Consider the following 27,444-nt stretch of genomic DNA (forward strand, 5'->3'; position numbering starts at 1 on the left):
CTCAGAGTCCGTGGCTATGTTGACAACCATACATCCTGTAGTGGCGATGAAAACTCTGATTTCAAGTGATCTCTTTCTTGTTTCTGGTTTGAAAAGTATTTTGGCTTTGCCTAGAGCAAGTAACTTGTCTTAGACATGGCACTACTCATGAGATTGTATGTGTTAACTTTCTATTAGATTATAAATTCCTTGACATATATAATGTCCCATCTTTCCATATATAATGATGCTGGCACATGGCAAGAATGCAGTAGGTTTTGGGAAAATGGGAAGAGGAGGGATTATTGCAAAAATAGCATTTTAAAATTGTTAACATAGTTATAATTATCCCATGCTGCTGCTGCTGCTAAGTCGCTTCAGTCATGTCTGACTCTGTGCAGCCCCATAGACGGCAGCCCACCAGGCTCCCCCATCCCTGGGATTCTCCAGGCAAGAACACTAGAGTGGGTTGCCATTTCCTTCTCCAATGCATGCAAGTGAAAAGTGAAAGTGAAGGTGCTCAGTCGTGTCCGACTCTTCTCAACCCCATGGACTGCAGCCCACCAGGCTCCTCCGTCCATGGGATTTTCCAGGCAAGAGTACTGGAGTGGGGTGCCATTGCCTTCTCCAAACACAAATTGAGGCCTTACCAATGACTGACCCTTATAGTAGAGCTGAAAGTTACAATGAGGAATAACCCTTTGCCTAGTGGGGAGGTTGGACAGATTCTATGATGTGTGATAAATAGATTAATAGCCAGAGAGTGTTGGAACCTAGAGGTGGGAGATACAGTTTCTACTGAGGAAATGATTTGAAGAAGAAGTAACATTTAATCTGGGTTTTGAAGGATGAGTAGGAGTTTGCTGGCCCACAAAGCAGGGTAGCAGAGACCTGTGGGAAAGACATGTCAGACAGAGGGAGCAGCAAGCATGTGAAAATGCTCTGCAATATGAAGGGGTATTGCTTGCCCAAGGGTGAAACTGTGGTCAGAACTTAGAAAGAAATGGGACAGGCTGGAGATGAAAGGTCAGTATCAGGTCCGTGAATAGCAAGAAAAGGACTTTAAACAGCATCCAGTGAGCAGTAGACAGCCAGCACAGTCTCTGTTCAGAGGAACAATGACATTAGGTTGCTTTTTAGGAAATTACATCTGTTGGCAGTAGAGACTTTTAATTACTTTCTGCTGTTCACCAAACACGAATATTTGGGGGAAAATGTCATGCTTCCCAAAGAGAAGCAGAACTACATCCTACACTTGTCTTGCTATGTCCGTCCTTAATTTATAACCTTACTATGTACATTTTATGTTCCCGAAGTTCTTTTCTAAGTCATTAATTTAGAACTTGGAACACTAGTTCCAATGGGGGAAAAGTCTTACGTGACCCGTGGCACATCTGAGTTAGTGTCAGTCTCACTGTAGAACCCAGTGTCTGGTCGGGGAGGGTGTCGTCTGGGCTTAACTTGGCACCTGGCATGGGGCATTTGATAACAGCATATGGAATGAATAGGAAATCAATTCAGAATTCTAACTAGCCACATTAGGGGCTGACCTTCCATTTCTAGGATAGCAAAGGACCTTGGCTTTTTGCCATCACCCTCAGGATGGCAAGTGAGAATGGGGACCAGGAGCCTTGGCAAGAGTTAAAGCATAGCTAGGACTTGGCGGGGAAGTGGGGCTAGAGGCAGCTGTGCGCACAGCTGCAGTGCAGCCGAGATTGTCCTTGGGTTTCTTACTGCCTTTGCTCTGTTGGCTCCCACCCTTCCTTCCTCCCCACTCCCAGCGTTAGCGACCACTCCCTTGCCATCCTGCCCTCTGAAAGGACTAACATTATCTCATTCCCTCACCTCAGTGCTTTCATCTCTCCCAACTCCCAACCTAGCGTGAGCCACAGGCAGGATGCTTGGGAGGAGACGTGAGCCAATAATTAGTGCATAGATTTCCATCTTTAGGCAGGGTTGGGATCCAAACCTACTTGGTAAGCTGGTTGAGGGTGGAGAGGGGTTGCAGGGGCAGGGAAGAGATGATGGTAGTAACTAACATTGGTGAGGTGCACGCTGTACACCAGGCCTGTGCCAAATGTATTACATGCAGTATTTCACACTCTCATGCCATGACTAATAGGTATTATTGTGCCCATTTTGCAGAGTAGGAGACTGAGACTCGATATTGAATACTTACATAATTTGCCTGTGAGTGAGTGAAGTTGCTCAGTCATGTCTGATTTTTTGTGACCCCATGGACTGTAGCCTGCCAGGCTCCTCCATGCATGGGATTTTCCATGCAAGGATACTGGAGTGGGTTTCCATTTCCTTCACTATGGGTTCTTTCTGACCCAGGGATCAAACCTGGGTCTCCCACACTGCAGGCAGACTCTTTACCATCTAAGCCACCAGGGAAGCCCAAATAACTTGCATAGTGAGTTGCCATTTGAACGTCAGGTCTTTCTGTCTCCGGAGGCTCCTATTACTGTTGGAATTGTATGGGTCTCAATCCTGGAACTCTTGATTTTGAGCTCTTCCTGCTGAAGAAGTGTGGAGAGCAAGGAGCTGGCTGCTTGTCCCACTCAAGCCTGGGTACCGAAGCTTTCAGAGCCATGTTCCAGCACTTTCACATTCCAAGTTTTCTCCCACCCTCCTGACAGTAAACCCAGCAATACCGGGTGTTAGCTGTGCAAAAGAAATACTAATTACAATCATTTATACATAATTACTACATAGCGCAGTGATGATTACACATATCAGTGCCTGTGTTGGAGTAACTTCAGTCTCCCACTTTATTTGGTTACACTAAATTCTCTTCATGTATTGCCAGCTTTCCTGGTTCATTGATCACGTATGTCATCTTAAACTTGTAGCTCATAAAAGTGGGGAGGATTTTGAATGGGAGCTGCTATTATATCTGACTCTGGGACCCTGTGGACTGCAGCCTGCCAGGCTCCTCTGTCCATGGGATTCTCTAGGCAAGTGTACTTAGAATGGATTGCCATGCCCTCCTCCAGGGAATCTTCTCAACTAAGTGATCGAACCCGGGTCTTCTGCATTGCAGGCAGATTCTATCGCTGAGCCAATGGGAGGCACAGTGGCAAAGGCAGCTTGGTTGTGAAGGGGCTTGATTCCCAGGCGAAGGCATTAAGAGGGCATCCTGTGGGCATTTGGGAGCCTGGGAGTCATTGGAGGAGGGAAGCAGTGTGGCCAAGGTCAGGGTTTAAATGAGATTGGTTTGGAGACATTGGGCAGATTAAGATGGCAGAGATTGGTGCCTGGAGATTAGTTGTTGAAATGCAAGAAATAAAGCACTCTTCTCAATGTAGACACCTGTGGTAAAGAAACCACCTGCCAGTGCAGGAGATGTAAGATCAAACCCAGGGTTTGATCCCTGGGTTGGGAAGATGCCCTGGAGGAGTGGCAGCCCAGTCCAGTATTCTTGCCTGGAGAATCCCATGGACAGAAATGCTGGGCGGGCTACGGTCCATAGGATCACACAGAGTAGGATGTAACTGAAACGACTTAGCAGACAAGCATGAGTTTGTAATCCTGAGTCTACCACTTAGGAGCTCTGACCTCAGATAAGTGCCTGGTGACACTTTCCATTCCTAGATTTTTCAATGATTTTTAGATCTTTTCTAATCCAAAAATTTTGTAATTTCTAGACAACAAGAATGGTTATGCAAAGGATAGATTGTGAGAGAGATTGCAAATGAATCAGAACCTACAAGATACTCAGATAAGTGCTGGATGTTCCTTTCTATGTTTATAGATTATTTCATTACTGTAGGGTTTTTTTTTAACGTTTGTCTGGTTTTTGTTTTTAGAATTGAGAGCAGAAGTGATAGGCAGGAAGACATTTTATCCCTAGCAAATGTAGGAAAATAGGTCCATTTGTTTAGAGTAGCCCCAATTTTAGCTCTTCTCTATCCTGCTGCCTCCCAACGAGACCCAGGGGAAAGGACGTGCCCAGGTGTTTAATTTTGCAGGATTTCTTGGATACACTTTGCCCAAGTAAGGCCCCTATTTATTGAGAAAAGACCACCTGGAGAGCTGTAATAGTTAAAGTACTGCTGGCTGCTGTAACTAATAAACTCCTCTAACTCTCAGTGGTTTAATGCAACGGAAATGTCCTTCTCACTCTCGTGTAGCCCAGGTTTGGCAACAGGGGAGGGTGGAGATGACAGTGAGTCAGGTAGTTGTCCAGGGACCCCAGCTCACAGAAGCTCCGTCCTCAACACATGACTTCTAAGGTCTTACTTGGTGTAAACATCTAACTAGTAAGTGGGGGAGGCAAGAGGGAGAATGGAAAATTGTTTCCGAGAGGTTTGGGAGCAGGCTTGAGTGTGACATATATTACTCTGCCCACACTCCATTGGCCAGAATTCTGTTATATTACTACAGAAAATTGCAAAGGCATCTGAGAGATGTTGCCTAGCTGGGTGTCTTAGGGAGAAAGGAGATGAGTTTGGGGAGCAGCTGTTTCAGAATAGTAATAGCACTGTTTAGTCCTAGAATTCAGGGTTGCCATTTCCTTCTCCAGGGGATCTTCCTAACCCAGGGATTGAACCTGGATCTCCTGCATTGCAGGCAGACACTTTACCAGCTGAGCCACCAGGGAAGCCTGCCCTAGAATTCACAGTTAGGTCTAATTTCTTGGAATTTCAAGTCAACAAAGACCTTCTAAAATTCTTATGATCAAAAAGACTCATACTTCACACAGTCTTGACGATGTATAGCACCCCCCAAAAAATTTGGTAGATACTAATGGTAGTAATTTGCATTCCAGTACTATTTTGTTCATATGAAACTCTCCTTTGGTTCAGGTTTCACCTTACCCCATATTTTAGTCAATTTTTCTTGACCTCAGAAGGTTTATTAACTTTCCTGCTTTTGCCAAGGCAACTCTTGGCAAAGAAGAAATCTCTAAAAATGGCATCTGTAACAGGTTTATAGTCAAGGTTAAATTGATCTCATGCTTAGGTTCAAAAGCAGTTGCCATGTTAGATAAAATGAAAGTGCACACACCTTCAACCAGGGTATGTAGTCAAACCAGAAAGTGATCAAGGAAACCACAAAGAAAAACACTATAGAACCAAATGAAAAGGGACACAAAGTAGGTAATTTTGTGACCATAGTTGCCTGTTGCAGCTGTACAAACCCAGCTACATGAGATGATGTAATCTCTTGCTGCAAAGAATAAAGTGATTTCCCATGAGATTAAGCCTGAACTTTCCAACCCTGTGTTGAAGGTCTAGACTGCATCTCTGCTCTCTCCCAAACTCCAGGATAGTTATTAGACTTGAATTTCTGACTTGAATGACGTATAGAGTAAGCTGAATTTTGCAACCCTTTAAAAATGTTACCTTTAATGTTTATCACAGTCCAGTAAAAAATAAACTGCCCATTGGTGTATTTCCTGACATTAGGATGATCTGATACCCTTTGTTGCAGTATTCTCAGTATTGTGCCTCTTGAAGAGTTACTATACCAGCTGTTGGATGTGTCAGTATGAAACAGAACCTCTCTGTCCCACAGTTGGGATTTGAGTTTGTTTTTTTTTTTTAATTTCAGATATACACAGATTTCTTCAGTTTGTATTTTATAACCATTAACCCATCATTGAGAGGCTATCATAAGCTGGATATAGTGTTACAAGGAGTTATAAAAACACATCCTGTGGTTGTATCTTGAATCAGAACATTTGCATCATTCCTGGATGTCTCAGCAGTGTTTCTTTAAGGAATATAGTCTTTAATCTTTTAAGAACTGGATTCCACAGAATGTGTGCTGAATGTCTTTAATTCACCTTCTCAAGAACTCAAGATGGCCAAGCATTAGGTAGCGTGACAGTGAACCACGTATGTGCCTCGTTCGGGTCTTCCTGTAGGTTTTAAATCTCTTAGCGAGCACACCCCATGAGGGAAAGACCTGGGGTCTTTGCGTCCCCGTGCCCAGCTCCAGGGTGGGACATCATGCACGCCCAATAAATATTTGTTGAGTCTGTGAAAGAACACGTGAGCAGCCTTACTTGAAATAGGTCACAGTGTGTTTTAGATTTAGAATGTAAGAGTTTAGTAGACACCGATTCATTCCTTTCATATAAGAAACACATGTATTTTTGCTTACCTTCAATGAAGAAGGAAATGGCAACCCATTCCAGTACCCTTGCCTGGAAAATCCCATGAACGGAGGAGCCTGGAAGGCTACAGTCCATGGGGTCGCGAAGAGTTGGACACAACTGAGTGACTTCACTTTCCTTTTCCTTTCAATATCATTGCATTTTTTCGTAATTGAGGATTATCCAAGATTAAAACTTTTCTTCCTATTTTTATTTGTTTCTTACCAGATATATATATATATTAGGCAAGCTGTACACATCTGTTGACTTGATTTCTTTATGTGAGGTTTATGTCCAGAGGTGGCCAGAAAAGAAGTAAAGCTTATTTTAGTCTTTGGCAGCTGGCTTTATGGAAAAGTTGAAACTAGAGTAACTTGCACTTACTTAGCAGAAAGGGACATGCTCAGTATACCAAATGAATGTGAATATGCAAGTTTCCACTTACCAAATTCTAGCAACACATGTTGTCCCTCTGGCTCCTCACCAGTCTTGGATGGAAGGTCAGGTTTTCAAGATCTCCATTTTATTAAGGGGAAAACTGAGACTGTGATCAAGGGACTTTCCAGGAGCTCATAGCTAAATGTATATTTTACCTGTTAAAACCTAGACAGCTTCCTCCAAATTCATTGCACTTTCCTCATGATAACACTGCTGAGTGCTGTAAGTTTTTTTATAGTGTTTTATTCATCTATCTGATACTCATGATTTTTAAGAAATAAAAGATTTCTATATACCTATAGTTATAAATTGATTTTAATACTACCTGCATATGGTGATGTTTTAAAAGTACAAATCAGATCGTTTCAGTCTTCACCTAAAAAATGTGACATACTTCTAAGTACACTGCACTTAGGAAACATCCAGACAGCTTCAGTTCAGTTCAGTCGCTCAGTCGTGTCCAACTCTTTGCGACCCCATGAATTAATCGCAGCACGCCAGGCCTCCCTGTCCATCACCAACTCCCAGAGTTCACTGAGACTCACGTCCATAGAGTCAGCGATGCCATCCAGCCATCTCATCCTCTGTTGTCCCCTTCTCCTCCTGCCCCCAATCCCTCCCAGCATCAGAGTCTTGTCCAATGAGTCAACTCTTCACATGAGGTGGCCAAAGTACTGGAGTTTCAGCTTTAGCATCATTCCTTCCAGAGAACACTCAGACAGCTTACCTGGGCCTGAATGTTGCTTACACCTTGGCTATCAGGCCCTGTGTTTCTCCTTCCACTCACTCTGCTTGTCACACTGGCTTTGAATATACTAAGCCCGCTCCTGCCTCCAGGCCTTGCTACTTACTGTGCAGTCCACCTAAAACTCTTGTCTGCAGTTCCTCTTTGGCTGTAGGTTTTAACAAGTAAAACATACATTTATCATCCCATTTTCTCCCCAGTGTTACCTCCCCAAGGCAGCCTTCTGATCAGCTGATTTAAATGCTACCTGCATGTGTTACTCCTATGCTTGTCTTCCCAGGGCTTATGTGATCTGAAATTTTCCTCTCATTTATTTACTTGTTTATAATATGTTCTTCCTACTTCCCCCCACACTTCACTTGCTCCAAGAAGAGAAGTTCTAAAGGGCAAATTCTTTTGTCTGTCTGCTCCAGTCCTGCCTTCCCTGGGCCTAGAACAGTGTGCCACACATGGCAAGCACTTGATTAATAATTGCTGCATCAATAAATATCTGAATATTAGTTCATCCTAGTCAGCACCCATATCTCCAGTTTTTTTAATCTTTTTGTTTTTTCCGCCAAATCTCCAGATGTGATTCTTTTTTTTTTTAATTTTTTTTTTACTGGAAGATAATTGCTTTACAATATTGTGTTGGTTTCTGCCATCAGCATGAATCAGCCGCAGGTATACATATTTCCCTTCCCTCTTGAACCTCCCTCCCGTCTCCCACCCCATCCCACCCCTCTAGGCTGTCACAGAGCACTGGTTTGTGCTCTCTGTGTCATGCACCAAAGCCCCACTGGCCATCTGTTTTACATACGGTGGTGTATATGTTTCCCTCTTTACTCTCTCAGTTCGCCCTCCCTTTGCCCTCCCACGCTGTGTCTGCAAGTCTGTTCTCTGTGTCTGCATCTCCATGGTAGTTGTGGGTACATTTTATGCAGGAGATGTGGAATAATACCAAAGTTTAAATTTTTGTTATATAAAATTATGCCACAGCCCCAGAAATGTCTTTAGATGAGTACGAAGATAATCTGTTACCAGATAGAGAGGGCAGACTGTTCTAGTTGCAGCTTTTGGGGCTCACAGGTGGGAAACTTGTGTGGGACTCCACTGAATGGGGAGTTGCCACAAGTAAATGACCACCTCCTTTTCTCTGCAGTTGCTCCTGAGGATGTTGTATGTACGCGTAAATGAAACTTGGATCCCGTGTGTCTTACACTTGACCATCTCTCGGCAGATACCCCCTTCTTTTTCCCTTGTGTTCCCACCTCGTGTTGATATTCTCCCATTGTATTTAGATAGTGTTTATTGGGGTTTTTGGGTTTTGTTTGTTTTCTCTGAGGGTTTTTTGTGTTTTTTTGGTTTGTTGCTTTTGTTTTGTGCTTTGATAACAAATACCGAAGTTGAACTTTATTGTGGTAGGCTTTGCCCTCTGGCTGCGTGTCTGTGTGCATATCTCTGGGGAAGCCTTCGCACCTGTTTGAGGCTCAGACTTTTCTTCTGTAAAAATGGTGGAGTGAATACATGACCTGTCTCTGCAGAACACGACAGTTGGGGAACAATATATCTCAGATGGTTCATAAATATAAAATATCATCATCATAACTTTAAAGCATGTTATCAATAAATATTTCCAAAAATGCTTATATTTAATATGTTGGGGGACAACAGTGGTTTTTAATACAATTGCAAGTGAATAATATGCTTGACTCATAGCTGTTTTGCTAAACTTCTCATCTGATTCTAATAAATAGAGAAAATGTCCTCAGTTTAATGCAAAATACAAGATAAGCAGGTGACGGGCATTTCTGCAATGTGAATTCAATGTTATCTTTTATTGTTGTGTACTGTAAATTGTGTATGGAACTGGGGCAATGTTTACATGAAAAAAAAAAAACCCACAGCTGCCTTGATCTTGAAAATATCCCAAATATTTAAGAGCACTATGGCTTTTTATTTTTTAATTTGCTGTGAAACATTTTGATAGACATCACAGTGGAGGTTTTTTGGTCTTTTAATTAAGGTCTGTCATTTTAATGCTGTTTTTTGTTTGTTTTTTTTTTACAACTTCATGTAACAGGAAAGATTTCTGCCAATAAGTGTAATTCTACAAAGGATAAATAAAATATTTAAGACTTTAAAACTCTAAACATGTATAGAAGAGGAGTTGGTGGATCCATCATTACTAAAAATAATACAACTCTTAGATATAGAAGACAAAATGGGTACCTTGTTAAACAAGGACTTGTAATTTATGATTTTTTTGGTAGGATATCTGTTATTTTTTTCTACTTTGACTAATTAGGAACACGGGACCTGATACAATGGTACTTTGTTCCATTAGAAAAATTTTAAAGTATTAGAGAAAGTAGTTGATCTAGAATGCTGTGAATGGAATTAGTATAAATAAATACTTACATGCCAAGTGTGGAGAACCATTTATAGAGAGCTTCTTATGCACAAGGCTCTGTGCTAGCTTCTCACATATTCTGTCACATTTAGGCCTCACTGACACCTATGCAACTGCTGCCGTTGTTTCTCTATAGTAGTTGAAGAAACTGGTGTTCATGGGCTTGCCCATAGTAACACCCCCAGTGAGTGACCAAGCCAGACTTTGGAGTCAGTCAGCTGGACTTCAGGGCCAGGGCTCTCAGCCCCACCCCACCGCTCCGCATCAGTCTGTCCACAGGTATTAAATGGGACACAGGTCCAAACATATTGACAAGGCCTGCTCTCCAGAGTAAATTATTCAGCCTCCAATATACGTTGCTAAGTGGAGAAATAAGGTGGAGAACGGTGCATGTTATATACTACACCTGTCTTTTTAGAAAAATTATAACTGTCTTTATATATTTCTTTAAGGTTACTTCAGAGATTAGCCTGGGGCCCCGTGGGATCCCAGTGACAATGAGACTTAAGTTTGACTGGATATCCCTTGGGTTCCTTTTGAATTGCAGCACTGTTGGTGGTTGGCAACCTTGGGATTTCCCAAAGTGAGACTGAAACCTGGTCCCCTGGTCTGCTTGACAAAGAAGGCAAGGAGAGCCCCCCACAAGAGGCAGGTAGCACCAGACTTGTAGGTGGCAGGGTTAATAAGCAAGGAACTTACATATGATGCTTGCCTTGGGCGGCTGAAAGACGAGGAAAACCTTGCCAGAATCTTGAGTTTATATAGATGCTTTAACTGGGTTCAGTCACGTATTCAGTCCAGGTGGTCTCAATAACACGCTCTTATCTCAAGGCCGAGTGCTGGAAGATGGTTCCCACTGTGGGAATGGTGGGCAGAACATACAGGCCAATGGTGGGGCCAGCTTGGGTTAGCCGACACTCATGTCCAGTCAATGACCTTTTTCAACAACTGCATATGACTACTATTTAAAACTCCATTTTAAAATGACAGTGTTACGAACTGTAAGAAAATTAATATATCTTAAGAATTTTGTACATTTGAAATCTGCTTTTCAGGCATCCTATCTGTATATTTTGAATCACAAGCTATGGGATGTTAGCTCTACCCAAGAGAACGTGTTGATCCAGGGAACTCAGATGCCAGGCCTGACTGTACCACTTAGTCAGGTCATCATTGTCAGGCCTCAGTTTTCTAAACTGAAACATGAGAAGAGTGAACAAGTTGCCTTCCAACTTGAAAAACCAATAGAGCCAGACATCCTGGAATGTGAAGTCAAGTGGGCCTTAGAAAGCATCACTACAGACAAAGCTAGTGGAGGTGATAGAATTCCAGTTGAGCTATTTCAAATCCTGAAAGATGATGCTGTGAAAGTGCTGCATTCAATATGCCAGCAAATTTGGAAAACTCAGCAGTGGCCACAGGACTGGAAAAGGTCAGTTTTTATTCCAATCCCAAAGAAAGGCAGTGCCAAAGAATGCTCAAACTCCCACACAATTGCACTCATCTCACACACTAGTAAAGTAATGCTCAAAATTCTCCAAGCCAGGCTTCAGCAATATGTGAACTGTGAACTTCCAGATGTTCAAGCTGGTTTTAGAAAAGGCAGAGGAACCAGAGACCAAATTGCCAACATCCGCTGGATCATGGAAAAAGCAAGAGAGTTCCAGAAAAACATCTATTTCTGCTTTATTGACTATGCCAAAGCCTTTGACTGTGTGGATCACAATCAACTGTGGAAAATTCTGAAAGAGATGGGAATACCAGACCACCTGATCTGCCTCTTGAGAAATTTGTATGCAGGTCAGGAAGCAACAGTTAGAACTGGACATGGAACAACAGACTGGTTCCAAATAGGAAAAGGAGTACGTCAAGGCTGTATATTGTCACCCTGCTTATTTAACTTCTATGCAGAATACATCATGAGAAATGCTGGACTGGAAGAAACACAAGCTGGAATCAAGATTGCTGGGAGAAATATCAATAACCTCAGATATGCAGATGGCACCACCCTTATGGTGGAAAGTGAAGAGGAACTAAAAAGCCTCTTGTTAAAAGTGAAACAGGAGAGTGAAAAAGTTGGCTTAAAACTCAACATTCAGAAAACGAAGATCATGGCATCTGGTCCCATCACTGCATGGCAAATAGACGTGGAAACAGTGTCAGATTTTATTTTGGGGGGCTCCAAAATCACTACAGATGGTGACTACAGCCATGAAATTAAAAGACACTCCTTGGAAGGAAAGTTATGACCAACCTAGATAGCATATTAAAAAACAGAGATACTACTTTGCCAACGAAGGTCTGTCTAGTCAAGGCTATGGTTTTTCCAGTAGTCATGTATGGGTGTGAGAGTTGGACTGTGAAGAAAGCTGAGTGCCGAAGAATTGATGCTTTGAACTGTGGTGTTGGAGAAGACTCTTGAGAGTCCCTTGGACTGCAAGGAGATCCAACCAGTCCATTCTGAAGGAGATGAGCCCTGGGATTTCTTTGGAAGGAATGATGCTAAAGCTGAAACTCCAGTACTTTGGCCACCTCATGCGAAGAGTTGACTCATTGGACAAGACTCTGATGCTGGGAGGGATTGGGGGCAGGAGGAGAAGGGGACGACAGAGGATGAGATGGCTGGATGGCATCACCGCCTCGATGGATGTGAGTCAGAGTGAATTCCGGGAGTTGGTGATGGACAGGGAGGCCTAGCGTGCTGCAATTCATAGGGTCGCAAAGAGTCGGACACGACTGAGCGACTGAACTGAACTGAACTGACTGAAGCTATAAAATAAAAAACACACTTTTTAAGAAGATTAAATTCATGGTTAAAATTAAGTGCATTCATGAAAGGCGTGCCATCTTGGTTCTCAGTGGGCCAAAAGGCACTACTCTTTTGTGGCTGCTCTGGGCATTGCCTCTTGGTGGCAGCGCTTAAGAACTGGGGTGAAAGTTTCCAAGAACAGGCAATTCTTGGTGTAAAACCAGAATATCCTATCATAACCACTGTAGCAACATTTCTCCATCTGTCAATGCATGGCGGTGTCAAGGTCAAACAGAGGCTGAATTCAAGACTAATTATCGGACTCTTTCAAAGCATCTTTTGTTACTGGTTTGTGGAAATCTATTAAGCATAGGTTCTTCATAATTTACTATAATCTTTGACTGCGTGAATGATAACAGAGTTTGGCAAAAGTTTTTGGTAAAGGGCCATATAGTAAAAATTGTTTGATTTGTGGGCTCTAGCTTCTCTGTTGTAACCACTCAGCTCTGCTGTCACAGCACAAAAGCAGGAGTAAATAAAACGTAAATGAATGGGCAAGGCTGTGTTCCCGTAAAACTTGTTTACAAAAAAGGGCATTGGGCCAGATTTGGCCCATGATTTATAGTTCGCTTACCCCTGAATTGTAGAAAACAAACCCCTGTCCTAACGTTCTCTTTGCCCTGTGTCCTGAGATAAATTACCTTATTGCCTCTCCTGTGATTCCTGAGTGTAAAAATAAATGCCTCCATTCTACAGTACCATACCTTCATTAATTCCCTTATGAATAACCCTAGTTGGCAAATGCTACAATTCTACCACGTTACCCTGATGCCAACCCTATGTTAGTTTTACAAGTTGCCTTCCTTATTTCTTTTCACTCTGAATTGAAATTTCCTGAAGATAAACAGTTATGGTTGCTTCTCTTGCATTCCTTTGTATTACCATTTTTACATGATTTACACCTTTACCCCCAAAATGTTTGGGTCACATATCTTTTATACCTAGGGAATTGTGGTCAGCGTTGTTTCAGATCTGCAGGATATAATTGGCTAACCTCTTGCTAAACATATTCTTTCCTCTCTTAAGCAAAGCTCACCACATTTAACAAGCCACTCTCTTCAAAGACCAAGAAAGTCTGGAGGAAGAATTAATCTTGGCAAATTATTTGCAAAGATAGATGTTGGTCTCTGAACTCAGTGCATCCCTGGAGAGACCTCTGCCTTAGCCAGGAGATTGGGAAGCAGCCTTGGTGTGTAGCAGTACCTGGCTCCCATCCTAGACAATTCCCTCCCAGGCTCAGTCCAGCTCACATCTTTGTCTTTTCTCCTGAATTTCCATCCTTTCTTTTCTCTCATTATTTCCAAATTCTAAAACTTCACCTGCCATGGACAAACTTGATGTTGGCAAAGTTCTTCACTGGGATGCACAAAGGCTCACAGATTATTGAGATTTACTACATGCTTTAAATTCACTGCTTTTCCTATTCAGCAATTTAGTTGTAGCCCCGGATAAAGGTGATTTGTGTGATCCATCTTGCTTTATGTCTCGCTTAACTTTCTGTCTTTTTCATGACAGGTTGCTGAATGCTATAAAGCCAGGACTTGTTAAAAAGATCAATAGATTGCCTACCCCCATTGCAGGATTGGTGAGTATCCAGAATTGAGATTTATCTTCCAATATTCCTTTGCTCTAACCTAAGGGTCATGACAATGCCATTTATTACAGTTCTTTCCTGCAGTATATATTCCACATGAATGAGAATGCATTGAAGCCATTAAACTGTGAGGTCACTTAAAAATGAAAGATTGCAGTTATGCCTAAATGTCATTTTAATCTTTGTGTTTTTCCCATGAGTGATAAGAATAACGTTCATTCTTAAGGAGTGAAATTTGTTTTGGGGTGAGAAGCTGGTAATTAAGTTGACCTGAGGGGAGGAATGCGATGGTAATTATGGTTTTCTCATTTCAGTTCTCTGCATTCCCCTGGAATGAAGAAGAGAAAGGGTAGTGAGAAAAAGAATTTCATGATGAACAAGCAGCATTTTCATGATAAATTGCTGTTTTCAGTCTTATAAATCTACTTGCGTTTAAGTACCACATTTGTAGACCAACTTTCTAAAGACATAACAGTCACTGAGGTGATTCTATTGTCTGGAGAACTGTTAAGCAAACCCCTGGTTCTTCTGAACCTACCCAGCTAAAACCAGTAAAACTCAAATGTTCACATGTAGTCAGATGCAGGATTCTTCTTCATGCATTGATACGTTTCATAATTCTTGGCAACTAACTTTTATTGCTTAATTGTTGTTACCTTTTGCTAATAAGAAAAAGGTGAAAGGTCAAAAGGACGAACAAACCTTAGCTCTAGAAGCAACACGGTGCATATGTCTGGGCTCACACATGCGCCCTCACACACACACGTGTACGTGTACAGGTACATGTGTGCACAGGAAGCTGAGGGTATGTGTGGCTTAGTAACAATGCTTCGACTGTTTTCATTGTGGTGCCTTCTGTGCCTGTGGTCTTGCAAAAAACAATTAGAAAAATGTCAAGAATTTAAGCAGGCTCCTACTTAGACTTGATGATTTGCTTCACAGTCATATGACAATGACTAATTGAAATTTGATGCAACAACACCAACAAAATTATGTTTGAGAACTGTGGGGGTCATTAATTAGGTACATGGTTTAAGCAAGTTGAATGAAAGGGATTTTTTTAAATTGTAAGAATTGCTGTTTCTGCCAGTGCATTTTATTTCCCATTCTGGTTAGTAGTACATTGGTAATTAGTTATTAAAAATCTTTCTAATTTCATTCATCAGAATCAGGTAGCCAAGTAAGTCAATACATAGATAGTTAAATTTGGAAGAAATGGATTTAAATAATCTAATTAAAAATCTGTATATTATGTATATTAATATTATGCATTAATGTGTACGTGTATTAATATATGCCAGAAACAAAGTCCAAATACATATTGCTTATTACAGATCACACATTAATATATTCATTAATGTGTACATGTATTAATATATGCCAGAAACAAAGTCCAAATACATATTGCTTATTACAAATCACACATTAATATATTCATTAATGTGTACATGTATTAGTTATTTTAAAACTTTTTATTGAATCCATCTCTTTCAAATGTTAAGGCCATTGCTTTAATGAAGCTGACAGATATCTGTTTGGCCCCAAGCATGTGGCATCTCCAGACCTTGGAAGTCTAATATATAATATTATAGGAGCAAAACTTATAGCAAGAAGTCAAGGAAGGCACCAGTGAAACCCACATGGCTGCAGGAAGCAGCTCTCAGTCCAGAAGCTAAGGAGAGAAGGGTTTTATAAATATTAATTTAAACTGAATCGTAAATAATTGGAGCAAAATTAAGGGTTTGAGACACGTGCATTGATGTTTATGTTGGTTTCTTCTAGCAGATCAAGCATTGTTCTTTACCTGTTGCCTCTGCTTTGGAACAGGCAGGCCGTGTGATTCGAGAGAACCAGGGCACCTCTGCTGCTTTACTCCTATTTACACCCCTAACTTGTCCTTCTTCTTTTTTTTCATTTGAATTTCCTTTCCATTTTATCCTTTCCATCATTTCTGTTTCCTTGCTCTTTTCCAAGTAATGGTTTTCCATTTTATCCCATCCTGTATCACTTATATTTTCTTGACTGATTTGTTATTGTGATACTGTGATTTGTAATAAGCAATATGTATTTGGACTTTGTTTCTGGCACAGAGCATCTAAAACCCTTGGAATTTCCTAAACCATGAGAACAATGGAAACATCTTTTGTTATAATACTCGGTCTTCTGTCATCAGTTCCTGAAATGGCTCCAGTTCTATAAAGGTGAAGGAGTATCTTGTTCTTTATAACAAGCTCCTTTCAGCCCCACCTGAATGAGGTAACTTTTGGAAAGCCCCAAAGACGGGGGCTGGCTGCCAGGGGAACCAACCTCATGATGAGAGAGTTGGAACTTAAAGTCCCACCCCACTGACTTCCAGAGAGGGGAGAGGGGTTGGAGGTTGGTTGAGTTACCCATGTCAGTGATTTAATCAGTCTTGCCTATGTAATGAGGCCTCCATAAAAAACCAAAAGCACGTGATTCGGAGAGTTTTCAGATTGGTGAACACATGGAGATCCCAGGAGAGTGGCATACCCAGACGGCATAGAAGCTCTATGTGCCTCCCCACATACCTTGCTCTATGTACTTCTTAATCTAGCTGTTCTGAATCCTTTATAATATTCTTTGTAATAAATTGATAGGCCTAAGTAAGTGTTTCTTTGTGTTCTTTGAGCCACTTTAGCAAATTAATCAAACCCAAGAAGGAGATCTTGAGAACCTGTGGTTTATAGTTCATTGTTCAGAAGCCCAGCTGACCACCTGGACTTGAGACTGATATCTGAAATGGGGGCAGTCCTTTTTTTATTAATTTTTTTGTGGGGACAGTCTTAATGGGACTGAGCCTTGACCTGGGACATCTGACACTATCCCCAGGTGAAGAGTGTCAGAACTGAGTTAATTGCTTGCTGGTGTTGGAAAAAACACACAGCGGAGTTATCTTTAGTCCAAAAAAAATACTTATTTATGTATAATTAATTACTGCCCATTCACTCATGATTCCTTAATCTACAAATCTGGTCAAGCTCTCTCTTTTTTTTTTTTCCTCTTCTCCAATTACCACCAGATCAACATCTCCAAAAACCAGTGCACAAGTTGGGGTACCAACAAGAAACAGAACTGCTACCCTTCTGTGCCCTTTCCCCATCCTGTTAAGGTTCTTCCAGAGTTTGCTCTTCAGATCTGTCATCTGCTTCCTTTCTACACTGATGTTCCTGTCTGTCTTCGTGACCTCAACTCTTCGTAGCATTGCCCCAAGTCATCACTTCTTACCAGGTTTTTTCTCCTGATCTCCAGGTCTCTTGTTCTGTGTATTGGACAGCTCCGTCTGGATGTCCTACTGAACATCTCACACTGTTCATATTCAAATTAGACTTAAATGACCACTGCTGCTGCCCACCGATGTCAGGAAGGCATCAGAAACATGCAGTTGCCCTCGTTGAGCTATTAAAGAATATGGCAACTTTCTTTTTTTTTTACTTTTTTTAATTATTTTTTTAAACCATTTATCATTTCTTTATTATTATTATGTTTTACTTTACAATATTGTATTGGTTTTAGAATATGGCAACTGTCTCAGTCTGTCTACTTGTTTGCATTTCGTTGGCCACTCGATAAGGCCTAGAGCAGGTCTTCCTCATCTCTTACCTAGATTATTACCATCAACTCATAGGTCCTCAGATGTTATTCACTGTTATGTATGAAGCCTTTGCTCATGACACTTCTTATGAATATATCTCTCTCTGCTCTTCTTGACTAAATCTTATTTACTTATCAAGAGCCAGTGCAAATCACCTCCTTTGTGAAGCCTTTGGTGTTTATGGTCCATATGATCTCTTTTATAGAATACTGTTAGCATCTCCTGGTTTATGAGAAAATGAGTTAATAGAGACAAAAAAGACAGCTGTATTGAAATATGATCTGGGCAGTAAGATTTTTGAATAACTATTGTTACTAGTTTGCAATTCAAGGTGTGTAAATGATTTAGTATTCATGTTTAAGCACTGTAGCTAGCTTTAAGATCACACAAACAGTAAAAACTGCTGCTGCTGCTAAGTCACCTCAGTCGTGTCCGACTCTGTGTGACCCCACAAGACGGCAGCCCACCAGGCTCCCCCGTCCCTGGGATTCTCCAGGCAAGAACACCGGAGTGGGTTGCCATTTCCTTCTCCAATGCATGAAAGTGAAAGTGAAGTCGCTCAGTTGTGTCCAACTCTTCGAGACCCCATGGACTGCAGCCTACCAGGCTCCTCCGTCCATGGGATTTTCCAGGCAAGAGTACTGGAGTGGGGTGCCATTGCCTTCTCCGAGTAAAAACTAAGATGGATCCAAAGCCCATGCTCTTACTTACCAATGCCTACAATGGGTGCAGGGATAACAGGTGTCCTAGGGATGCACAAAGAAGTCACAGCATCACCCTGAGGAAGTGTTTACCAAAATCTTTAGCCTACATCCAATTCTGAGGAAACAAATCAGACCAGTCCAAATTGAGGGACATTCCATAAAACAACTGGTGTACATTCCTTAACTCTGTCAGTGGCCTGCCCCCCAACTGTTGCAGATGAAAGGTGGCTAAGAAGATATGACAGCCAAATGCCATGTCTGATCCTTGATTGAGAATGAGCAACTGTATTAGACATATTGGGACAGTGGGGAAATTTGAGTGCAGATTGAATATTAGATAACAGTGTTTCCCCAATGTTGAATTTCTTTTACATGTTAACTATCTTGTCAAAGACAGTGGTGGATACAGGGGAATATTCTTAATGTTAGATGAACAAAAGCTAGAGTCTTTAGACATGAAATGTCACAACATGTACAACTAATCCTCAAGATGTTCAGCAAAAAGAGGTTTGTGCATATAATGTATCATTTTATATACATATACACATGGAGAGATGGAGGGAAGGGGGAGAGAGGGGGGCAGGAAGCGGGGCAGGGAAGGAGGGAAATGTAAAATTTTGTATCTAGATAAAGGATATGCAGTTGTCATGGTACCCTTCTTGCAGGATTTTGTTAGGCTTGAAAATTTACAACATAAAACATTGGAGATTGAAACATTAATTCTCTTACCTGTTTGGAGAAGGAAAGGGGACTGCAGGTGAGCAGTAGATTTGAAGGTAGCAGAGACTATCTTGGATGTGTAGAGCTGCAACCTTTTGTATGAATATATTCTTCACATGACATTTCTTCCACCCATATTTGTGACACTCGGGAAAGAACAAACAGCATTCCTCAAATGCATCTGCAGACTTCTAGGTTGGTTTGTACTTTGTCAGGGAGTTGACAGGTCACTGACCATCTACCCGTTAATCAGTCCTTAGTAGCAGGGGCCATGGAGATCTAAGAAGTATGGCCAGAGGGATCTCCATGCCTGGAACCCATGCCTGTGTGACTTAATGGCCTGGTGCTGAGAAAAATCCATTAAGATGGCCCAGCTGCTTGACTTGAAGATAAATAGAAAAGTGTGTTTTCACATAGCAATCCCAAATTATAAACATGTGTAGATTTACAAAGGCATGAATAGGTGTATTTTATCCCCTGAGTTGAGCTGTGGTTACAAAGAATTCAGGGGTGAAGGTGTTAAAACAAAGTAGCTGAAAATCATTTCCTGGCAAGAATGCAAAGACCCTGGATCTGGGTCTGTGTTTCTTCTGTAGCGATCGCTGACATGCACGGCCGCATGGTGACTGCCTGCAGATGCTTGCATTCTTTTTTAGGTGTGAGTGACACTGTTAGCTGTTGCCAGAGAGAAAGACCTCAAATTTAGGTCTTTGGCATAGCAACAACTTTTAAAAATGCTGCCCTTTATTTAGCCAGTTTGACAGTATTGTGTAATCAAGCCACATCCTGAAACTCAGTTTAATGGTGGTTAGAGATCATGGTAAATTCTGTTTCATCCAGAAACATCAGACTTTGTGCAGGAGACATATATGTATGAAATCCTTGCTTGCAATAGGAATTTGGACATTAAGTCTTTTCTCACCCGGATTTTAGTTGTAACAGCCAGTGTGTGTGTGTGTGTGTGTGTGTGTGTGTGTGTAATTGGAAATGGGTATTTGTGTGTTGTTGGTGTGTGTGTGTGTGTGTGTAATTGGAAATAGGTATTTGTGTGTTGTTGGTGTATGTGTGTGTGTGTGTGTAATTGGAAATAGGTATTTGTGTGTTGTTGGTGTGTGTGTATGTAATTGGAAATAGGTATTTGTGTGTTGTTGGTGTGTGTGTGTATAATTGGAAATAGGTATTTGAGGATTCGCCCTTGGGTGCTGAACCCTCCTAGGGCTGTCATGAAATATTTGCTTGATCTTGCATGTGAATCCAAGAGAAGCAATCAGAGAAGAGAAAGAATTTTACTGCAGGAAGGGCATCTTAGGTATATTTGTTTTATAGAGGAACAGGGGTCCATAGAGGGGACGATCACACAACAGTAAAAGCTGAGATGAGTCCGAAGCACAGACCACCTTTCTCCGTGGTTATATTACTCACAAATTCTCCCAGTTGAAAATGGGAGTATTTGTAAATGACACATGTAAATGACAACTATTTTACGTCTTGTGAGAAAGACGGGACAGACAGCAAAGACTCACTTTTTCAGCTCATCTCTTTTTTGGGGTTTCTGCTGTCCAACATCTTCAAAATATCTTTCCAAGTTCTGTGAAAGGGCTCACTTCACCTGATAAATGCTGGGAATTTGCACTCAGTGAAGCTCAGTAGGTTCTAGCAGGAAGGTAACTGGTAGAATTATCCTACCATTTAGTTACTCTGATCCACTCAAAAATTTATTCTTTAGGAAAAACAGGTATTTTTTCTAATCAAAAGATAAGATTTCAAATATGCTTAGAGCTGAGTTTTCTCAAATGGATAAAAATGTAAGTTCCCATAAACTTTGTGGACTTTAGGAGGCTTTCATAAGATATCTGCTTTATTTTATGAAAGCGATACCAGAGCAGTTGATGTTTCATTGTTTGAGAGAGATCAGAAAAGGAGGAATGATGAAAAGGCAGTGGCAATTTCCACATTATGAGAAGATTAAAAAAGTATTGTTTTGGACAAAGGTAAACATAGGAAGCTATTGAAAACTGAGTAGTCTGAGTGAAAGGCCTTATTCAAACTTCATGATTTTCAGAAGATGACAATGCAGTAAATTTGAGTCCCAGATGTTTTGAGTGTCTACCTGCCAAGAAGTGGTTTCCTGCAAATCCTGACTGGAGATTAGCCCTTGTCTGTTTCAGTTCATCCTTGTCAATGTCTTATATTTTAGGTTTCAATTTTATAGTTTCATTTAGAAATTCTAGCGTGTTTTCCATCCCTGTAACAGTTTTATTATGGGTCCCCCCAGAAGAAGCTGGCCAGGGTTCTCATCTCTGCCTCTGTTTCTCTTCCGGTCAAATGATTGTCTCAGGCCAGGAAGGAAGCAGAGAAGCAAAGAGGGAGGCCAGGGGTGTGAGTCCCCATAATGATAACCATCATATTAATATATTAAAACCCACCTGTGTACAAAGTGCAAGGTGTATCCTTCTTGATCTTTACAGTTGCCCTGTGATGCAGTTATTGCTATGCCGTAGCTATAATCTCAGGAGACAAGGGTGCTAAGAGGTGGGTTACCAGCTTTCCAATAAAAAAAGAGGTGATATGGAGATTTGGACCCTGATTCATCCAGCTCTAGACTCTGTCTTTTCTACTGTGTTACACTATCTCCATGAGGCCTTACAATAGTCCGCTAAACCTCAGCATTCCTGAATATCTGTTTGGAAGCAACAGTCTCTAAAGAGATCTCATGTTTTCAGAAGACCACCTCTCATCCCTCTCATTTAAGATCTATTAATTTCATCAGACTGAAGCAGTGGCGTGTTTTAAAGAGCCCTGTAAATGTAAAATTTCCACTATCCTATGAAAGCAATTTCCATGTGGCTGCACCTCCAGCATCATAGTCAGTGAAGCACCAGTTCAACAACTGATGTTAATCGGCGATCTTTAGACATCTTTACTGTTGTTGTTCAGTCACTAAGTCGTGTCTGACTCTTTGCAACTCTGTGGACTGCAGCATGCAAGCTTCCCCGTCCTTCATTATCTCCCAGGGTTTCCTCAAATTCATGTCCATTGAGGGTCTTTCCAAAAAATGTCGGTGATTCCATTCTAACATTCAATAAAACCTGCTAAAATACCCTCCTCTTGGTCTCCTCTCACTGTCTTTCTGTGCGCGCGCATGCACACACACACACACACACACACACACCCCTCTCATTCTTGCCAGCACCTCCTACAAATCTTTTCCATACCAACCACCTGAGGTTGTCCAGACTCACACTCTGCTGGCTCTTGTCTCTCTACTCAACCTTTTCTCTGCCTCCTCTACCCTCCGCCTTTTCAGGTGCAAATCAATCCAGCTAGGCTCAGCACCTTTCAATGCCTCCCCAGAATCATGATTCTGATTCAGGACAACAAACGTTCGGTAAGATGCAGATGCAGTTCTCATTCATAGGCAGGCAGAGACCAGAGACTTGGAACACACCCACCCTGTGTGTTTTTCCTAAGGCAGTTGCATGGTGTGATGTGGGGAGGGGTGGGGGGAGGGTGTCTCTGGAGGTGGTCTTGCTCTTCCTTGGGAGCCAAGTGGAAACTGGTGTTTGAGTGATGCTCTGTACATAGGAGGTACATTTCACTGAGGGAAATGAAGAGACCTTGTAAAGAATCTCAGCCAAAATTGAATTTAATGACACACGTTCCTTTATCCTCATCCCTGGCACAGTAAGAGAAACCTCAGTTGTGTTCCCACACCACACACAGAAGGAATGCTCAATTTGCTGCTCTCAGGTTGGATGCCCAAACCAAGCCCAAGCAAGAGTGGTGGTTAGCCTTTTAGTAGCTTTAGACATAAAAAAGTGCAAACTGGAGGGGAAAACAACAATAAAACCCATGCGCTCCTTGGTACACTTGATCCTGCATTCAGTTAAATGGTGGACTGTGAACCTAGGGGGGTTTTCTTTGTTCAGTGCCTCCCAAGTCAGCATGGCTTGTATGCTGCCAGGGGTAACAGTTTCCACAGGTACCTTCTAAAAGTATTGATTGTTTCAGGTCCCTTCAGTTCAGTTCAGTTCAGTGGCTCAGTTGTGTCCGACTCTTTGTGACCCCATGAACTGCAGCACGCTAGGCCTCCCTGTCCATCCCCAACTCCCGGAGCCTATCCAAACTCATGTCCATTGAATCTGTGATGCCATCCAGCCATCTTATCCCCTGGTGTCCCCTTCTCCTCCTGCCCTCAATCTTTCCCAGCATCAGGGTCTTTTCAAATGAGCCAGCTCTCCGCATCAGGTGGCCAAAGTATTGGAGTTTCAGCTTCAAAATCAGTCCTTCCAATGAACACCCAGGACTGATCTCCTTTAGAATGGACTGGTTGGATCTCCTTGCAGTCCAAGGGGCTCTCAAGAGTCTTCTCCAACACCACAGTTCAAAAGCATCAGTTCTTTGGTGCTCAGCTTGCTTTGTTGTCCTGCTTGGGCTCACACCCATACATGACCACTGGAAAAACCATAGCCTTGACTAAACAGACCTTTGTTGGCAAAGTAATGTCTCTGGTTTTTAATATGCTGTCTAGGTTGGTTATAACTTTCTTTCCAAGGAGTAAGTGTCTTTTAATTTCATGGCTACAGTCACCATCTGCAGTTGATTTTGGAGCCCCCCAAAATAAAGTCAGCCACTGTTTCCGCTGTTTCCCCATCTATTTGCCATGAAGTGGTGGGACCAGATTCATAATCTTAGTTTTCTGAATGTTGAGTTTTAGCCAACTTTTTCACCCTCCTCTTTAACTTTCACCAAGAGGCTCTTTAGTTCTTCACTTTCTGCCGTAAAGGTGGTGTCATCTGCATATCTTTTGTTATTGATATTTCTCCCGGCAATCTTGATTCCAGCATGTGCTTCATCCAGCTCAGAGTTTCTCGTGATGTACTCTGAATAGAAGTTAAATAGCAGGGAGACAATATGTAGCCTTGACATACTCCTTTTCCTATTTGGAACCAGTCTGCTGTTCCATGTCCAGTTCTAACTTGCTTCCTGACCTGCATACAGGTTTCTCAGATAACTTGTCAGATAACTTTATAAAAGGGCTTCCCAGGTGCTGCAGTAGTAAAGAATCTGCCTGCAATGCAGGAGATGTGGGTTTGACCCCTGGGCCAGGAAGATCCCCTGGAAAAGACACCCACCCCTGTATTCATGCCTGGAAAATCCCGTGGACAGTGGAGCCTGGCAGGCTACAGTCCACGGGTTACAAAGAGTTGGACACAACTAAGTGACTGAGCATGCACACATACAACCTTCTATAGCTGCCCACTGCATATAAGGAATAAAATTCAAACAGCTCAGAAAGCCATTTATGGCTTTCCCTGAGCTAAAGGAATGTTCTAGGTATATTGCCCCCTACGTATTATCACTCTTAGGAACCAGGATTACAGTTAACTTACTACCTAAACCAAAAGACTTGGCACACAGTGAGTACAGAAATAAAAGTGTATCAGCTGGTAAGAGCCATTCTCCACAGTGAGCTGGACCAGGAGAATGCTGATGGCCACTGGAACAGGCTAGCTTGTGGTTATCTGCTGAGTGCTTGGACCAATAAGTTAGTCTCCTTTTCCATATTGTTTGAGTACTTGGGAAGACTCAGTAAGAGGTTTTTTTGTTTTTGTTTTTGGTTCTTTCCACTCATCCTGTGTTTATTATCTGTTTTCTGATTTTCTTATTTGGTGAGTGTATATCAGTTATCCACTGCTGTGAAGAGCCCACCTGCCAATGTAGGAGATATCCACTCCAGTATTCTTGCTTGGAAAATTCCATTGACAGAGGAGCCTGGCGGCCTACAATCCATAGGGTTGCAAAGAGTCAGACATGACTGAAGCCACTTAGCATGCACACACACATGCTGTATAACAAACTACATCTGAATTTAGTGGTCTAGAACTAACACCAAAAAAGATGTCCTTTTCATCATAGGGGACTGGAATGCAAAAGTAAGAAGTCAAGAGATCTCTGGAGTAATAGGCAAGACTGGCCTTGGAGTACAAAATGAAGCAGGGCAAGCTAACAGAGTTTTGCCAAGAGAATGCACTGGTCATAGCAAATACTCTCTTCCAACAACACAAGAGATGATTCTACACTTGGACATCACCAAATGGTCAATGCCAAAATCAGATTGATTATATTTTTTGCAGCCAAAGATGGAGAAGCTCTATACAGTCAGCAAAAACAAAACTGGGGGCTGACTGTGGCTCAGATCATGAACTCCTTATTGCCATATTCCGACTTAAATTGAAGAAAGTAGGGAAAACCACTAGACCATTCAGGTATGACCTAAATCAAATCCCTTATGAGTATATAATGGTTGTCCAAGGAGGCCTTACTAATAGCTGAGGAAAGAAGAGACGAGAAAAGCAAAGGAGAAAAGGAAAGATATATCCATCTGAATACAGAGTTCCAAAAAATAGCAAGGAGAGGTAAGAAAGCCTTCCCAAGTGATCAATGCAAAAAAAAAAAAAAAAATAGAGGAAACAATAGAATGGGAAAAACTAGACATCTCTTCAAGAAAATTAGAGATCCAAGGGGACATTTCATGCAAAGATGGGCACAAAAACAAAGGACAGAAACAGTTTGGACCTAACAGACACAGAAGAGATTAAGAAGAGGTGACAAGAATACACAGAAATGTCAGATAATCACGATGGTAATGACCACTCACCTTGAACCAGACACCCTGGAATATGAAGTGAAGTGGACCTTAGGAAGCATCACTAGGAACAAAGCTAGTGGAGGTGATGGAATTACAGTTGAGCTATTTCAAATCCTAAAAGATGATGCTGTGAAAGTGCTACACTCAATATGCCGGCAAATCTGGAAAATGCAGCAGTGGCCACAGGACTAAAAAGATCAGTTTTCATTCCAATCCCAAAGAAAGGCAATGCCAAAGAATGTTCAAACTACTGCACAATTGCATTCATCTCACACGCTAGCAAAGTAATGCTCAAAATTCTCCAAGTTGGCTTCAATAGTATGTGAACTGAGAACTTTCAGATGTTCAAGCTGGATTTAGAAAAGGCAGAGTAACTAGAGATCAAATTGCCAACATCCTTTGGATCATAAAAAAAGCAAGACAGTTCCAGAAAAACATCTACTTTTGCTTTATTGACTATGCCAACGCCTTTGACTGTGTAGATCACAACAAACAGTGGAAAATTCTGAAAGAGATGGGAATACCAGACCACCTGACCTGCCTCCTGAGAAATCTGTATACAGGTCAAGAAGCAACGGTTAGAACCAGACATGGAACAAAGAACTGGTTCCAAATTGGGAAAAGGGTACATCAAGGCTGTGTATTTTCACCTTGCTTATTTAACTTATATGCAGAGTATATCATGTGAAATGCCAGGCTGAATGAAGTACAAGCTGAAATCAAGATTGCCAGAAGCAATATCAATAACCTCAGATATCAGAAGACACCACCCTCATGGCAGAAAGCAAAGCAGAACTAAAGAGCCTCTAGATGGTAGTGAAAGAGGAGAGTGAAACAGCTGGCTTAAACCTCAACATTCAGAAAACAAAGATCATGGCATCTGGTCCTATCGCTTCATGGCAAATAGATGGGGAAACACTGGAAACAATAAGAGACTTTATTTTCCTGGGCTCCAAAATCACTACAGATGGTGATTGCAGTGATGAAATTAAAAGACGCTTGCTCCTTGGAAGAAAAGCCGTGACCAACCTTGACAGCATATTAAAAAGCAGAGATGTTACTTTGCCAACGAAGTTCTGTCTAGTCAAAGCTATGGTTTTTCCAGTAGTCATGTATGGATGTGAGAGTTGGACTCTAAAGCAAGCTGAGTGATGAAGAATTTATGCTTTAGAACTGTGTTGGAGAAGACTCTTGACAGTGCCTTGGACTGCAAGGAGATCAAACCAGTCAATCCTAAAGGAAATCAGTCCTGAATATTCATTGGAAGGACTGATGCTAAAGTTGAAACTCCAGTACTTTGGCCACCTGATGTGAAGAACTGACTCATTTGAAAAGACCTTGATGCTGGAAAAGATTGAAGGCAGAAGGAGAAGGAGATGACAAAGGATGAGATGTTTGGATGGCATCACTGACTCAATGAACGTGAGTTTGAGCAGGCTCTGGGATTTGGTGATGGACAGGGAAGCCTGCCATGCTGCAGTCCATGGGTTGCAAAGAGTCAGACATGACTGAGCAACTGAACTGAAGTTAGTAGTCCAAAACATTTACTATTCCAAAGTTCCTGTGGATCTAGAATCTGGGCTTGGCTTAGCTGGGTTAGTTTTAGGATGTCCCACAAAGCTGCCATCAGGTATTGGCTGCTGTCATTTTACGACTTGACTAGGGAAGGATCTGATTCTAAGCACACTCAGG

General features: G+C 41.7%; 1 protein-coding gene across 21 annotated transcripts in view; it reads left to right on the plus strand.

Annotated features, from left to right (window-relative positions):
- LIMCH1 (LIM and calponin homology domains 1) overlaps positions 1–27,444 on the plus strand; it is a 351,821-nt gene that overhangs the window by 155,049 nt on the left and 169,328 nt on the right. For all 21 annotated transcript variants that reach the window (XM_061420003.1, XM_061419994.1, XM_061419997.1 and 18 more), the window contains exon 3: positions 13,985–14,054. In XM_061420003.1, the coding sequence (XP_061275987.1) occupies positions 13,985–14,054 (70 nt within the window). The remainder of the gene's footprint in view (positions 1–13,984; positions 14,055–27,444) is intronic.

Source organism: Bos javanicus, chromosome 6, assembly GCF_032452875.1.
Source record: "Bos javanicus breed banteng chromosome 6, ARS-OSU_banteng_1.0, whole genome shotgun sequence".
Taxonomy (NCBI): Eukaryota; Metazoa; Chordata; class Mammalia; order Artiodactyla; family Bovidae; genus Bos; species Bos javanicus.